Here is a 15,984-nt window from a genome sequence, read left to right on the forward strand (position 1 = left end):
AAGGCAGGACGCTGGAGTGCGGGGAGAGGGGACGGCCTCTTGTGGGTTGGGCAGCATCCCCTCAAACACTTGTCCTTTTAGGAACCTGGGATGTGGCACTCCTTGGAAGTAGGGTCCTTGCAGATAGTTAAGTAGGATGAAGTCGTACAGGATCCGGATGAGTTCTTTATCTAACATGATGACTGTCTTTATACAAAGAGACACAGAACTAGAGACACACAGGAACGCCAGGTGAGGACAGACGCCGGAGTGATGTGTCCACAGGCCCAGGACACGGTGGGTTGCCCACAGTGAAGGGAGGACTGAGGCGTGGAACAGTCTCCCTCAGAGCCTCTAGGAAGAACCAACCCTCATATCACCTGACCTTGATTTGGGGCTTTTTTAGCCAATAAATTTCTGTCGTGTGAAGCCACTCAGTTTCTGGTACTTTGCTACACAGCCCTAGGAAACAGGATTCCCAACCTAGTGCTCGAGAGGCAGGCAGGGTCCTGATGGAATTCTGGATTTCACTTACAGAGCCAAGAGAGGACCTGCACTTTTAAAGGCTCCCTCTGGCTGCCCAGTGTTCCAGAAGCGCTGACATCCACTGAGAGTCAGCCCCTCAGTATGACCCAGGGCAGGGTCTCCAAGACACTGCCTGACCCGGTCATCACTCACAGGGAACCACATGTGGCCCTTAAATGCCGGGTGATTCTCAACCCCCATCCTGCCCAAGGGACCACCTTCCCAGTTTCCCAGCTTGGCCAGCCGGTACCCTACCCAACCTTCCCTCCACCCTACAAGAAGCTGAGCCGGTGTCCCTCCTGGAGAACGGTTTGGTAACATACATCAAAAGCCTTTTAAAAAAGGGGCCAATACCCTTTGACAGGGCAATGCCAACTTTTGGAAATAACTAAACATATTGGAAAATACATCAAGAAGCAAACAAATAACCAGTCGGGGCCCATCGTCAGCTTCTCATGGTCCGCCTCCGCCTGGTGTAAATACATCTGCCACTAGCTTAAGCGACTCGAGTCGGAGAAAAGTGGGCGAAACGGAGCGCCGCGCGGGACAGGGTCCGCATCTCTAATTCCCGGGTCCATTGCGGGGGCCACCCCTTCCTCCTTCGTTCCCCGCGACTTGCGGGAATTTCCTTTCCGCGCTTCTCCTCGGAGCGGCTTGGAGCCCACCGGGTGGGGCACGTCTCGGCGCTCCGCTCTCCTCAGAGCCGAGGCCTCCCCTCCGCACCCGTGGGCTCCCAACACTCGGATCCGCACAAAGAACGCGCCCCGCGACGCTCGGGGGCCCGCCGGAGCGTCGGGGGCAGAAACACAAGAAAACCAGAGCGGCTTCGGCCCCAGGGGGCTGGTCCCCGGGCGCGCCAGGACGGCGGCGGGCCACCAGCTCGGTAGGGGAGGCCGGGCGCGCCTAAGAGAAGCTCCCGCGCAGCGGACCCCGGGCTCCGGGCACGGCCCCTTCCTGGGCGCGCGACTGCGGCCCCGCGCCACCACCGAGAGGCCCCCGCGTTCCTAGAGCGGCCGCGGGCGGCCAGGTGCGGCGCGGCGGCCTCCGGGCTCCGGGCTCTGGCCGGCAGGGGGCAGCACGCGCCGGCTGCCGTCCCACGTGGCGCCCGCGCCCGAGCGAGGCCCAGGGCCTGGCGGTGGCCTGCGCGCGCTCAGGGCGTTTGGACCGGCTGGTGAGCGGGGAGGGGTCGGGTCGACCGAGGAATCTGAAAAATGCAGGTCCCTAGAAATTAAGTTTACAAAATAATACACATTTATTTAGAACATAACTATATAAAGGTATAAAAAATCCAATCTTTAACTTAAAAATATATAGATTAAAAAAAAATTAAGGCCTGGCTCCATCATCCTGCGGCGTCGCTCACAGCCCTGGGGAGACAGACGCCGTCTGTTCCCATTTCACAGGGGCTGACTCTCGGGGCCCAGATTGATGGAACTGCGAGGCCGTAGAGAGAGGCTGAGGACGGGCGCAGCTGTACCCCTAGGGAGCCCGGCGGGCTCGGAGGGTCCCCAGGGAAGTCTTCAAGGGGCTGGGGGTCTGGGATTGGGAGAGGACTCTACACAGGGGTCCCGATGTGTGTGTGTGAATGTGTGTGTGTGTGTGTTACGTGTTGCCCCTGGAATCGCTGCTGTCCTGTGCAAACACAGGAGTGACAATCTAACAGCTCAGCCAGCCCCGGAAAGAGGGGAGGCCTCCCTGAATGCCAGGGAGATGGCACTCCTCCATGCCCCTGCAGTCTAGCTCTGCTGCCTGCCTGCCCTTGGACTCCTTATTGGGTCGCTGGGTGACCTTCCTTGGAAAGGCAGGGCAGCCCAGAGGGATTTCTGTCATCACCCTAAGCCACCCTGCGACTGGTTAAGAGGATCAGGCAGTGACCTGGGGACTCTACCTGATATTTGGGCTGAGATATCAGAGGGAAGGATAAATTTTCTGTGCCATCTTTTACAGGCTTGGATTAGCTTGAATGAGGAGATCATTTGCATCCCAACTGGACAGAAGTTCTGGGTTTTACTTGTGCGTTTTACTTGTTTCTTTCCTGCACATTTTCACCTGTGTCTTATTCCCTGCTTAATTTAACAGTAGAGTGCCTCGCTTGGACCAGATGCTGGAGCCAGCATGGGGATGACCTGAAGCCTGCCCTTGAGAAGGTCGAGTACATGTAGGCTGCCCAGGGCCCATGCCAGGGACAGGGCGCCCTGGAGCCCAGGATAGCCCGGAGGGGAGCCCAGGACAGCCCAGAGAAGAGAGACGCTCAAAGCCGCCCCCGCACCCCCCACCCCCCACCCCCACACCCCCGCTCCGCGCCCCGCAGTCGGGTTGTGTGTTTGAGGTCCTTGGGCTGCGACTTGGCCTGATCCTCCCTTGCCTCTGCAGTGGAAATAAGTGATGGCTGTGAAAATAACTTCTGGGATCCTTACAGCTTCTGACAGGGCTTTTCTGGACATCTGTGCTGCTATTTCCTTCAGCCTTCCAGGAATTCGTGGTGGGTGTTAGCCCGCCAGACTTCTCTGGTGAGATTTATAGAGACTCACTGCAGAACCTGATACGGACATCTGCCTGGTAACGTAGAGGTTATAGAGACTAGAGAGGTGCTGTTGCTGTTGAATTGCTCAGACGCGTCCAAAACTCTTGTGACCCCATGGACTGTAGCCGGCTAGGCTCCTCTGCCCATGGGATTTCCCAGGCAAGAATACTGGACTGACTTCCCATTTCCTTCTCCAGCAGAGGTGTAGGTGTACCCTAAAAGGAAGAAATCAGCTTAAACCCTGTGCCCTATCAAAGGAGTAAGCATGGAATGTGTCAATGGATACGTTAAACACACAGAGTTTGGATTGAGGCTGGGAAATACTGAAGCGAGGGAGGGAGTTGGTAGAACTTGCCGTGGGGGCATGGGGTGGGGTTTAAAGCAGCTTCCTCCTCAGAGACCTCCTCAGTGCAGCCCCCAAGGCCAGGAGGGCTGAACAGGTGGGTTTAGCAGCCCACCCCCCGCCCCCAACCCCAGCCCCTCTGCCTCCAACTATTTTACATATTTAGCTTCTGAAAATGGTTTTATTTAAACAAGGAATTCTGGGGCTAAAACCAAAAACTTGAAAACAGACAGATGACGTGCAGAAAACTTGGCTGATCGTTACAAATTTGATGAAGATTTTGTGTCCTGACTCTGAAAGAGTTTCTAAAATATAGATTTAGTATCTACAGAGAGAGAGGGAACACTTCCAAGCAAGCCGTTTAATTTCACAGTTGCGGAGATGGCTTCAAGTCTTCCTACTGGGTGGTAAATAAAATGAACCTCTTCTGGTACATTTATGGATGAGACTTAATACTTTCTCGTGGAGAAATAATGGGCTCATTCAATTCTGAGATAAGTTTTTATTCTCTGGGACTCAGACGTTTCCTTTACAGTAAGTAAAAAAAACAACAATGCTATTTTCATTTGGAGGGGAAAGGGTTGTAAATTAAAATTTGAAAGTTAGTTATATGACAATAACATGCTAAAGCAAGTTAATCCTTTTGGTAAAATGAACACCCAAGCATGTTTGTATGCAGTTTAGTTTATGCTTATTGCTAGACTCTGAAGAGCTGGCACAGATCTGGGCAAGAAAAATGTGTCTATTTCTTCTCAATATGTCTACCCTTTGAATTAAATATACTAGAGGTTGATGTTACTTGGATGTTGACTTGCTCTTTTAGTAGTACTATGAGACATGAGGTTTAATTTTTTCCCAAACTTATTTCAAAATGTGCCACAAACCTTTGGTTTGGTAAAGCACTGATAAATTCAAGATAAAGTGGGAAATGAGTAATAACTTTAATTGGAGATTTGTTATTATTAAATTGTTTAGGGTGTCACTTTGCAAACCAGCTTGCTGCTTTTGCTTTTGGACAAAATCAATGAGGCGATTTTCAGTGATGATAATCAATCCATGTAAGATAATACTTACCCCCATTTTTTATCTTAGGTTTTAGAATTTGTATACTTGATGTGCAGAAAATTTGACCATGGAACCGTGGTTCTTGGATCATACCTTCAGTGGGAGAAAAGCAAATGTCATGCTTCATAACCTGTTTAATTTTCTTAATTGAATTTAGCTCAAATCCAGTGAATTTCAATCCTTTGAGGGCGTAACTTTCGTATTTATGTATTCTGTAAACAAAGTATTGATTGAATGTAGTTCTTAAAAAGCTTTTATGCTTATTAGACTATACTGACTCTAGAAGGAAACAATTTATTGTCCCACCATTCATTATTTAAATAAAATTGCTAGTAAGGATAGAAATTTTTATTGGCATATTTTGTCACTAAAATTCAACTTTTCAGGAATGTCCTGGCGGTCCAGTGGTTAGGATTCCGTGCTTCCACTGCAGGGGGCCGAGGTTCAATCCCTGGCTGGGGAACTAAGATCCGGCAAGCCATGTAGCACCTCCAAAAAAGAAAAAAATTAGTTTTTCCTTATCCTAGATAACGGTCAATAGTGATGCTCCTATCTTCTCATCTTCAAGTTATTTTGAGAACTGGTTTGATAATTTCGCAAAGGGAAGCAGTGAATTTCATTTATCAGTTGTAGCGGAAGGAATGGTGGTGTGGAACCAAGAGGTAGCCCAAGCCCGAACCGAGTGAGTTAGGGCAGGAATTCAGTTTTATTGTAGAGCAGATGCGTGGTCCTGTGCTCATCTCCGTCACCCAACTCCTCTGACTGTCGAATGGCTTCATAGGTCCCAACGTAGAAACACACACAGAAAGGGACCCCCTCACCTGAGCAGTTAAGCCTCTTCCCGAAGTCCCCACAGAAGAGGGGAGCTTGGTCCAGAACGAGGGGGGCTGGCTTGGCGCTCAGCATCTCTGCCTTCATGTTTGGTGAGCCCGGTGCTGTCCCCAGGCTGGGCTGGCCTGGCCTGTCTGCCATGTCCGCGGGAGAGTCAGAGCTGCAATTCGAGAAAAAGGACTGTTTCGCCTTCTGTCCTGAGGATCCACGAAGAAGGAACTGGGAGGCGGGCTACAGCAGCGGTTAGCAGCACCCACTCTGCGTTTAAATTCTGACCACATGACTGACCTGGGGCTAATTGCTTCACCTCTGCGAACTTCATCTGTAAGAGGGACTATGCATCCTGATTTCACACGATGTCAAAAGAGAAAATGAAAGCGTTTACTTTGCACAGTGCCGGGAACGTGGTAGGACCCAGTGAATCATACTGATAATTACTATTAATGCCTAATAAACTCAAGGCTAGGTCTGATTTCTGACTGGAAGTTTTCACAGTAGGTCCCTTACTCTCTTAGCCCTTGATTTAACTCAGTGTTTTGCTTTGTTTTTCTTCTGCCCTCCCGCCTTCCCTCTCTTTCCTTCCTTCCTTGTCCCCCTTCCTTCTTCCTTCCTGTCTTTTCTTGCTTGAAAAATTATTTTAGCCTGGAGTTACCTTTGGTAGAAAGCAGAAATAGAAGGGTTAGTTGGTGTTTTAGCTAAAAACACCCATTTCAAGGAACCCAGTGAGAAGTGGTCAGCGCAGAACTGATTGCAAACCTACATTTAGAAGTCCCCACGACGCCCGGCGACAACAGTAAGAGGCTTCAGCAGCTGAAAACGCTTTCCAGAAAGCCCGAGGAGAGGCCTCGGCCTGACTCACTGTTGCCCTGGCAACAGGAGGGCCTGGAGGCCTCCGTCCTTGATCCCTTAATCTGAGGAGCCGCCACAACACCGCCCCCGGAGAGGTCCCCACAGACACCTGGCTCGTTACAGCTACCCTGCCTGGAAGGAGGGTCAGGGGAGAGATGGCGGCGTGGCCCTGCCTGCCCCCAACAGCGGCCGAAAGGTCTCTGTCAGCCTTCACAGGCCTCACAGGAGAATCAGGCCGCAGTCTGCGGTGGCTTCTGAGTGCTGTCAAGGCAGCGCAGGGTCTCCTAATCCTTTTGTGTTTCTTCATGGAGCCCAGCACAATGCTCTGCACACAAGGGGTGTCTAATAAGTACGGCGTCCGTGTGCTGCCGAGCGCCCGCTCGGGTGCCAGCCCCGCGGCCAGCTCGGTCACCGCCCCCTCCTGGGTGAGCCAGCCTCGGGCAGCGACCACCCGCTCCTCCCCGTCTCCATTTCTGCAGCTGCAGACAGGGGCTCCCTGACCCTAAGGCCTTTCTGGCCCCTAAGATTATTTTTTTTACTCTCTTGCTACGTTCGTGATTTACTCTCTTGCAAACGTTTGGCACAGACCAAAATTCTGCTCAGTATACGGATCCCCTTGATTGTACCTTAAATTTTAAAATCTGAGGGTAAAATGGAGTAATTCTGAAAAGAGAGGCTCCGACTTCTCTTTTGTCAATAACCATAAAGGTTATTTGGTTACGTGGCCAAACACTTGGGCTTTGGTGCCAAGATGGTTTGAGTTCAAGTCTTGGCTCTGCCACTTGATGGCTGTGTGACTGGGCCAACCAAACCTCTCTGGGCCTCAAACACTTCACTTAGAAAATGAGCATGTGCTGTACGCATCTGAGCTACAAGGCCTTAGAAGGTACGTAAAACCTTCAAAAGTGAAAGGACTTCAATAAATGGCCGTTATTCTCTTGGGCACACAACCCAGTGGGGCCAATGGCAACTGACAATTCAGGAATTTGAGTCTGGCTTTCTAATAAGTTAAAGGTCCTGGGGAAGTGCCATGAGGGTACTGCCACCCAGGAAGGTGGGTCCTACCCATTGCAGGTGCTGGCGTGTGGCTGAGACGTGAGCAAACCCCTCTCCATTCCCACTTCAAGACTAAGTGCAGTTGTCTGTGTGATTTAACTTGAACGTCTTTCCACCAAAGTAATTTTCTGGCTGGTGGGGAAATTGCCTTTCTCAGAGGTTCATTCTTTTAGGGCACAACACCAGTTCACTACCTGCCCAAACTTCTGCTTTTACTAAAATTAAGCTATCATTGGCTTCCCTGGTGGCTCAGACACTAAAGAGTCAGCGTGCAATGAGGGAGACCTGGGTTCGATCCCTGGGTTGGCAAGATCCCCTGGAGAAGGGAATGGCTACCCACTCCAGTATTCTTGCATACAGAATTCCATGGACAGAGGAGCCTGGCAGGTTACAGTCTTTGGGGTCACAAAGAGTTGGACGTGACTGAGTGACTTTCACAGCCATAAACTAATCTGAAATTAGCAAACTTTCATTCAGACCTTGGGATGTGCCAGCATCTTTGCTACATATTTACTCTATTGTTATTAAGCCTCAGAACAATGGTTTAGTGTCCGAGGTTCACAGGTGAGGACAGGGTCAGTTAATTAGCTTGTTCAAGGTGACAGAGCTATCAAGTTTAAATCCACTTCTGTTCAACTGCAGGGTCTGTCTATACTTATAGTGACCCCTCTGATGCTGATCTGTGGCTTCTGTCAGGCAGATGGAGAGTGGGGATCACACAGGTGTCCAGGAGTCGGGAAAAGGGAGGAAGGACCTGCAGTCCAGGGTGCTGGGCTGCAAGGAGGAATGAGCATGAGGAGGGGGTCTCCCAATCAGGCCTGAACAACCCAGGCACCCCCAAGGTCTCAAATTCCAAGACTTGTAAAGATGTTGAGCAGCAGTGGCTTTCCGCCAAACCTCTCCAGAACACCTCTGCTCACATCTCTTCAAGGCGTCAAACATCCCTGTTTCCTCTGTCACGCCGCTCACCCCCAGCAGCAGATGGTCCGCAGACCCATCCTCTGACCACCTCCAGTTCCCTGTCATGTCTGACTCCAGACCGTCCCCATTGCAGCAGCCCCAATACCCACTTGCCCCCGTCTCTCTCCTGCTCAGCAGTCGGCAATGGCATCTCCTACTAGATCAAGTTCAAACTCCACACTCTCCAGTTCAGATCCCAGACTCCCTCCGCAACACTGTCTACCCTCAGCCAGCCCGTCTGGCTCCGTTTTCTCTTCACAAGCCCTTTCTCCAGTTCATGGATTTCATCAGGTACTGATTCCTGATTCAGCTGGGCTCACTTTCCATGCTTCAGCCATCGAGAATACCCACAGCTGGAAGGCCTTCCTTCTGCCTCAAATCTGTGAAATCCTCCAGCCCAGATCCCACCTCTGCAGGCAGAGCTGTGCTGTGTCTAGGCCGTCCCCTCCCAAGATTGGCCGTGCATTTATGACGAGCTTGGCACGTGTTTCCCGCACACAAACCTAACGACTTGTTCCTGGATCTGAATCTATTCTCCAGCCGGTTCTGCAGGTCAGGGCCCGACTGGCTGCCTCTCTAGCCCTTCACGCCAGCCAGGGCCTCTGCCCCTTCTCTGGCTTCTGGCCCTGATGTCCTCCCATCCTTTTAGAAAATTTCAGTGGAAACGAACATATCATATCCTTTCCAGCTCTTGGGCCAGCACGTCCCCTCTCTCATGCCTTACTTCATGCATCTTTATAAAGGATGGTGTTGATGACCCCCAGTGGTAAAGAACCCACCTGCCAATGCAGGAGACGCAAGAGATGTGGGTTTGATCTCTGGGTCGGGAAGATCCCCTGGAGTAGGAAATGGCAACCCACTCCAGTATTCTGGCCTAGAGAATTCCACAGACAGAGGAGCCTGGTAGGCTACAGTCCATGGAGTCGGACACAGCTGAGCGCAAATGCACGTGGCCCCTTCAAAGTCAACCTTTTCCTTCCCCTTTCTGAATGCCCTGAGAGCATCTCATCTTCCGCTCTCCGCTTCCAGACTCAAGACTCAGTCCTCTACCTTCAGCAGCTCTGGGCTTTCAGGCTCTCTGCCTTCAGAAGTCTGGCTTCCCCAGGTCCCACCGCTGAGCCGGGCACTCTGCTCGCCTCCATGAACTGTCCCTTCAAATGGCCTGAACCCTGCCAAACTCAGGAGGGGAGCGAGAGTAGATTGCTCTGTGGGCCAGTAACCAGCTCGAAGTTTCTTTCTGAGCCCCACTGGAGGAGGATTGGAATCAATACCTAGCGCAATGAGGGTGCACTGGCGCCTTTAACACGTCCGAGGAGAGCAGCTTTGATGCAACATACACGAGAAGTGCTCTGATTGGTGCCTTTTGTGGTTTTCCCAAATTGGCACCAGGTGCCTCTGCACCCCTTCCCTTACCCACACCCCTCCTCAGCCCCGGGCCACAGCCACACTTCCACCAGCTGCCTCGTGCTGAGGGTAGCGTCCAGCTTCTGCTGTTGGTCTTCCAGCCTCGTCCAAACCTGTCCCCTCTCCCTGCCTCCCACCTAAGCCCCACTGTCCTCCCTTGCCCGGGCAGGGATGGCGTGCGCTGGGGGCTCCACCCTCCAGTCGGCTCATTCACGTATCAGGCCTGCCTCTCCGCGCCCCCTGGGCCACCCAGTACGAGGAAGCGGCACAGAAAAGGACTCAACGGAACCTGGCCACTGACACTGGGCACACGCCCCTCGGCCACCTCCTCAACCCCTCCCCTTTTACGACCAAACAAAAACGGCAAACAGGAAACGCTCGTCTTTTAAAAATTACTCTATTATTATCAAATAGAACCACAGTATCCAAAATGTCATTATAAAGTTCTATCCCCAACTAAGTGGCCCCGCCCCGCCCCTCCGAGTGGCCGGCGGCCAAATCACGCCCCCCGTGCTGATTGGTTTCATCCATTTTATTGTCAAGGAAATGAACAGCCCAAAGGGGGTTCCCCAGGTCCGCGCTAGCCGCCCCCCGCACTGGGGCCCCCCCGGGGGAGACGCGGCCGCCCCGTGTCGGGGGGGGGGGGGGGGCGGGGAGGGGGGAGAGGAGGGACGAAGGGAGAGGGGGTGGGGGAGGGCTCACGGCAAACGGGCTGGGGGCGCCCCGTGCCCGCCCGCTGGGCTCGGGCCGGGCCGGCGGGCCGGGCCACGCTCACTCGCCCGTGTGGGTCCGCAGGTGGTACTTGAGCGACTGCTTGTAGCGGAAGCACTTGGCGCAGTGCGTGCAGGGGTAGGGCCGCTCGCCCGTGTGCGCGCGCTGGTGCTCCAGCAGGTGGTGCTTCTGCGTGAAGCGCTTGCCGCACTCGGCGCAGTGGTAGGGCCGCTCCCCAGTGTGGATGCGCCGGTGCTCCAGCAGGTGGTGCTTTCGGATGAAGCTCTTGCCGCACTCGGGGCAGGCGTGCGGCCGCTCGCGCGAGTGCACCCGGCAGTGGTTGGTGAGCTTGGACTTCTCGCTGAAGCTCTTCTCGCACTCGGGGCACTTGAAGGGCCGCTCGCCCGTGTGAGTCCGCTGGTGGCGCAGCAGGTGTGAGGGGCGGCTGAAGCTCTTGCCGCACAGGCTGCAGATGAAGGAGACCTCGTGCTTGCCCGCGTGCACACGCTGGTGGATGACCAGGCTGATGTGCAGGCGGAAGCTCTTCTTGCACTCGGGGCACGTATAGGGCCGCTCGCCTGTGTGTGTGATCTGGTGCTTGGTGAGGCTGGACTTGTGGCTGAAGCTGCTGTCACACTCGGGGCACTTGTAGGGTTTGGGGCCGCCGCCGCTGCCACCGCCGGAGCTGGGCGACTTGGGGCGCGGCTTGAGCGAGTGCTTGGGGGTGAAGCTGGGGCCACGCTCGGGTGACGCGTAGCCGCCGCGGACGCGGTGGATGCGCTGGTGCAGCGTGAGCTGCTGCTTGTGGCGGAAGCTGACCTCGCACTCGGCGCACTCGTACGGGCCCTCCTTGATGTGGTTGCGCTGGTGGATGATGAGGTTGATCTTCAGCCGGAAGCTCTTCCCGCACTCCATGCACGTGAAGGGCCGCTCGCCGCGCCGGTTCCGCTGCTGCTGGCTGCCCGAGCCCCGGTTCTCGCCTGGGTGCCGCTCACCGTGCGACGGGGGCGCTAGCCGCTTCACCGCTGGGTTCCCCAGCTGCAGCGGCGGGGGGCTCTCCTCGCCCTCGGGGGACAGCTCCCCCGGCAGTGGTGTCGGGTACAGGCTGGCCTCGTACCTCCCGGACAGCTGCCCTAGGGACTGCAGGTGCTGCGGCAGCTCGTCGTCCTCCTCGTCTTCCTCCTCCTCCTCCTGCTCCTCGGTCTTGATCACGATCCCCTCTGCTCCGGGGGACGGGGGGTGGGGGAGAGAGACAAGATGCCGTTAGGTGTCGCCTGGCGCCCCTGACCCGGGTGAGGCAGACCCTTTGCCCACACACACTGCGTGTGCACCACCGGCCCCAAGCCTTCGCGCCTGCTCGCTCCCCACGGCCCAGGGAACCCGGGCTAGCCACGGGGCTAAGCTCAGGAAAGTGCCCATTCGGGCCGTCAGACCAGGCCCAAAACTGGCCGGTCGGAGCCCTGTTTTGGAATTTTCTGCGGGGACGCGGGTGCTGCGTGTGCCCATCGCCTGGCACCTTTAGCGGGCAGGGACTCGCAGGTAAGAAGGAGCCCGCACGCGGAGCCCTCCTGGAGGCACTCGGGGCCAGGGAGCCAGAGGTTGGCACCCTCAGGACCCACGACGCTCCAAGCCCATCAACACTCCTGTCTTATTTTGGCCACTTGAGGGTTGGGTTTCTACCACGCAAGGGTCCTGACTCATCAAGTTGGCAATGTCTCCCCCTCTGCGGTCTCCTCTGCCTGAACTCGGCTCAGCCTTGGTGGCCTCCTTTCTGGAACTCACCTGCAGATTTCTCCTCAGGTGCCTTCACTGCCCCTCCGCCAGCAAATCCACCCTCCTGAGGAGGGGTTGGGGGGGGGCGGTGGTGTCTCCAAATCCTGCCCATTGCTTAACACCCAGCCCCAATCCTGTCTCCCCCAGAAAACCTTCCTTGGCCTTCCCAACCTGTATCCCTCAAGCCCTCCTGAGCCCACAGCAGGCGTGGGGGTGCCTCCTGAGGTAGCACTTCACCTCCATGGGTGGATGGCTCACTGCAGGCGGACTCCACCGGTCCTGACCCTGGAGCTGGCTGGGGTCTCAGGTAAGTGTTCCATGAACACCCCAAATGGTGATGTCCTCCTCCTGGGGCTCTGCCCTCTTGCCTAAGAGGTTGTCTGTTTTACAGGGTTCCTGGAGAATGTAAGTGGGAGAGTCCGCCAGCATCTGTGTGAATTTTCTCAAGCGCCTTGTTCTTACCTGGCCCTCTCTAAACAGAGTTGGGGAGCTCTATTCTTAGTGGCCAACTTTGTGTGACATGAGAAAGGCATTCACTTTTGAGTCCGCCTGTGATAGGGAAGATGTGACCGTCTGACATTTGTGGAGTTCTCAGGAGCAAACAACTAAACTTTTCCAGAACACTTTCCACCCACACTCTCTCATGTTCCCAATATCCTATCACAGGAGACGTCAAGCAAGAATTATCCCTGTCTCACAGACATGCGGGACCCAAGCTTGCCGCTGTCACGTAACGTTTCCAAATAAAGTAAATAAACTGAGACCTCTTTAGCACTTGCAACTGAAGGACCAGCTAGTCTGTCCCCTCAACTGACAGGGAAACTGAAGACGGCAGTGTTCGTGAGCTGGCCAAAGTCTTGTAAGTCTGTCAGTGACCGCTAGGCCACAGCACCTCCAGCCACTCCTCTGCACCCTGTAAGTGGCAGTGTTAAAATTAGAACACAGGTGTGCCGAGTCCCAGCTCAGGCCTCCCCGGCTATGAGACAATGCTGCCTCAGTCCAGTCAGGACGCTCAGCAGGAAGTGACCCAGAACATCCCTGGAACATGATGCTTAAAAGATCAGGAAGGAGGAAGCAGCTTCGGAGGTTGGCAATTCATTGCCCTGGTGTTGATCCTGAAAATAGGGTTGTTATGAAAGGCAAAAGGGAAATACGGGCCGTAGAATATTGGAACTCTCCTTGGGTTTCAAAGTTGTATTTTCTTAACAAAATAAGAAGATACAGTTGGCCCTAAAATTCAGGGATTGAAATCCCACAAAGAATCTTAGAGTATTACTAAGTGGTACTAATAAAACTAACGGAAATGTTCACAGGGCAATCAATGCAAGGTAGCCTCACGATTTGCCTTGTGTCTTTCACTATTCTCTAATGAAGGACACCGTGGTATGTTAAAAAGGTTTCTCGACTATCATGCAATTAATTATTTAAAAATAAACAGTTAGATACACATCGTTTGACCAAGAATAATGTCCATGATATTTTATTACTGTGTGCAAAAAGACAAACTGCAAGGGAATAAAATAAAGTGAAAAAAATTTAAATAATCATTTCTCCATATAAATATTAACTGATATGGCTAATGACTCCTAGTATACTAGACTTTGATAAGTCTAGTATAATCTTAATGATTCAAGAAAAGTTCAGGTTCATTTCATTTATGCATATAGTTGTACAATTCGCGAGTAAAACAGTAGCTAAGTAGACTTAGTAGCTAAGTCTAGTAGTGTATTTAAAAAATACACCATGAGGATCACACGGGGCTTTTCCCAGGCCTGCATGGACGGGTCAGCGTCACAGAAGCCGTCCTGGCAGTGCTCCTGAGAGCGCACATCCTCACAGGGAGCAAGGGTGTGCAGCCTGGTGACCCCGAAGCTTTGAGAATAAACAGAAATGAGGCCTAGATTCCGCCAGAAAAAGACAGCATGGTCTCAGCCGTTTGCAAAGATGTGCGATCCAAGGTGGAAATCTTCAAGCCAGTTGAGGCTTCTAGTGTGACACAGGGATGACCAAGGACAGACATATCAGGAGACGGAAGTTCTCGCCTTGCCACCAGTGTGTGACCTTCTCGGCCTGCCGAGGGAGGGGGCGGAGAGATGATCTCTGCCATCCCCAGAGGTCCTCGTCTGACCTGGTCTTTGGCTGCAACGCCCTCTTTCCTTGCCCAGGGACGGATGCTTTCAAATCCCAGGGCAGGGGACCTGGACCTAAGGCCCTGTTTGGTTCGGTCACAACTGTTGAGCCCTCTGCGTCAGTGACCTCTCTGAAGGAGACCTCGGCTTTCCCCCAGGACCCCCCACCCTGCCCCCTCTGCAGGCCTGACGACACCAGCGCCTCCCACTCACCCGCACAGTTCCTCTGCTGCACCAACATCTGCTTGAGCTCGCTGAACTCGCCTGAGCCCTCCGTGGATGCCTCCAGCGGGTTTTCCGGCTCCTGCATGTCCAGGTCCGGCTGCTCGCCGCACGGGTCCCCTAGCTCCGAGTCCTGGAAGCCGTGCTCCTCCACCTGGCCCATCAGGGGCTCTGGCGTCTCTAGGCTCTCCGAGCCCTCGTCGTTGGTCTGCACCTCGATCTTAATCACGATCCCATCATGAGCTGAGAAGGTGGGCGGGTGGGGGCGGGAGAGGACAAAAGAATCCAGAATATGTTCATTCCACCTGCTCAGGTTTTTGCAGCCCTAGAATTTATATTTTCAAAAAGCCTTATTTTAGAGACCCTGAAGAAATATCCCGAGTTGGCGGTGAGTAGGCATAAAATTTTCTGGACACCGTGTAGCCTTGAATATAAACTGGAGTCAAGTTAAAATAGAGGCAGTTTGTTTCCACGACCCCTTGTAATTTTATGAGGTAGTCATGGTTTCTTTTAAAGAGACCCCAATTCCTTTTCCCAGGTTGCTGCTGCTAAGTTGCTTCAGTTGTGTCTGACTCTGTGCGACCCCACAGACAGCAGCCCACCAGGCTTCCCCGTCCCTGAGATTCTCCAGGCAAGAACACTGGAGTGGGTTGCCATTTCCTTCTCCAGTGTGTGAAAGTGAAAAGTGAAAGTGAAGTTGCTCAGGTTAGGCCAGAACAAAGCCAACACCAACTCTCTCTCTCTCCACCTCAACCAAGTTAATCAAGACAAGGCTAATCATGTGGTTGGGCTTCCCAGGTGGCTTGCTGCTGCTGCTGCTAAGTTGCTTCAGTCGTGTCTGACTCTGTGCGACCCCAGAGACAGCAGCCCACCAGGCTCCCCTGTCCCTGGGATTCTCCAGGCGAGAACACTGGAGTGGGTTGCCATTTCCTTCTCCAATGCATGAAAGTGAAAAGTGAAAGTGAAGTCGCTCAGTCGTGTCCGACTCCTAGCGACCCCATGGACTGCAGCCCACCAGGCTCCTCCATCCATGGGATTTTCCAGGCCAAGAGTACTGGAGTGGGTTGCCATTGCCTTCTCCGTCCCAGGTGGCTTAGTGATAAAGAATTTGGCTGCGATGCTGGAGATCTGGGTTCAATCCCTGGGTGGGGAAGATCCCCTGGAGGAGGACATGGCAACCTACTCCAGTATTCTTGCCTGGGGAATCCCATGGACAGAGGAGCCTGGCTGCAGTCCATGGAGTCTTAGAGAGGCGGACATGACTTAATGACTAAACAATGACAACAGTCATCTGGTCATTTGCACACCCTTTCAAGTCCTGACCAGGTGTCCTATACCGACAGGCCAGAGGCCCCCCACCCCCACCCCCGACCCCGCCCCAGTCCCCTCTCCCAGCCTCCATTTATAGGCACAAGAGGGGGCTGCCAAGTTGTTTTTAGTTAAATAGCATCTGATTACACACATGGCCCTGACATTTAAAAAAAAATCTACTTGTATGTCTGTTGTAGGCTAATTTCAAATGTTGTTACACACAAGCATCACTTTACATAAATGGGATTATAGCACACATTTCTGGTTTTCAGTGCAGTATTTTTCCCCTTTTAATTTGCCTC

At 53.4% G+C, this 15,984-nt stretch overlaps 1 protein-coding gene across 1 annotated transcript in view; it reads right to left on the reverse strand.

The window, feature by feature from the left end:
- Positions 1 to 10,307: 10,307 nt before the first annotated feature.
- The window catches only part of ZNF777 (zinc finger protein 777), a 32,078-nt gene continuing 26,401 nt past the window's right edge, over positions 10,308 to 15,984 (reverse strand). Inside the window, exons 5-6 of the mRNA XM_068973017.1 lie at positions 14,363 to 14,614; positions 10,308 to 11,467 (exon numbers count right to left, since the gene is read on the reverse strand). Of these exons, the coding sequence (XP_068829118.1) occupies positions 10,308 to 11,467; positions 14,363 to 14,614 (1,412 nt within the window). The remainder of the gene's footprint in view (positions 11,468 to 14,362; positions 14,615 to 15,984) is intronic.

The sequence above is a fragment of the Capricornis sumatraensis genome, chromosome 5, assembly GCF_032405125.1.
Source record: "Capricornis sumatraensis isolate serow.1 chromosome 5, serow.2, whole genome shotgun sequence".
NCBI classification, from domain to species: domain Eukaryota; kingdom Metazoa; phylum Chordata; class Mammalia; order Artiodactyla; family Bovidae; genus Capricornis; species Capricornis sumatraensis.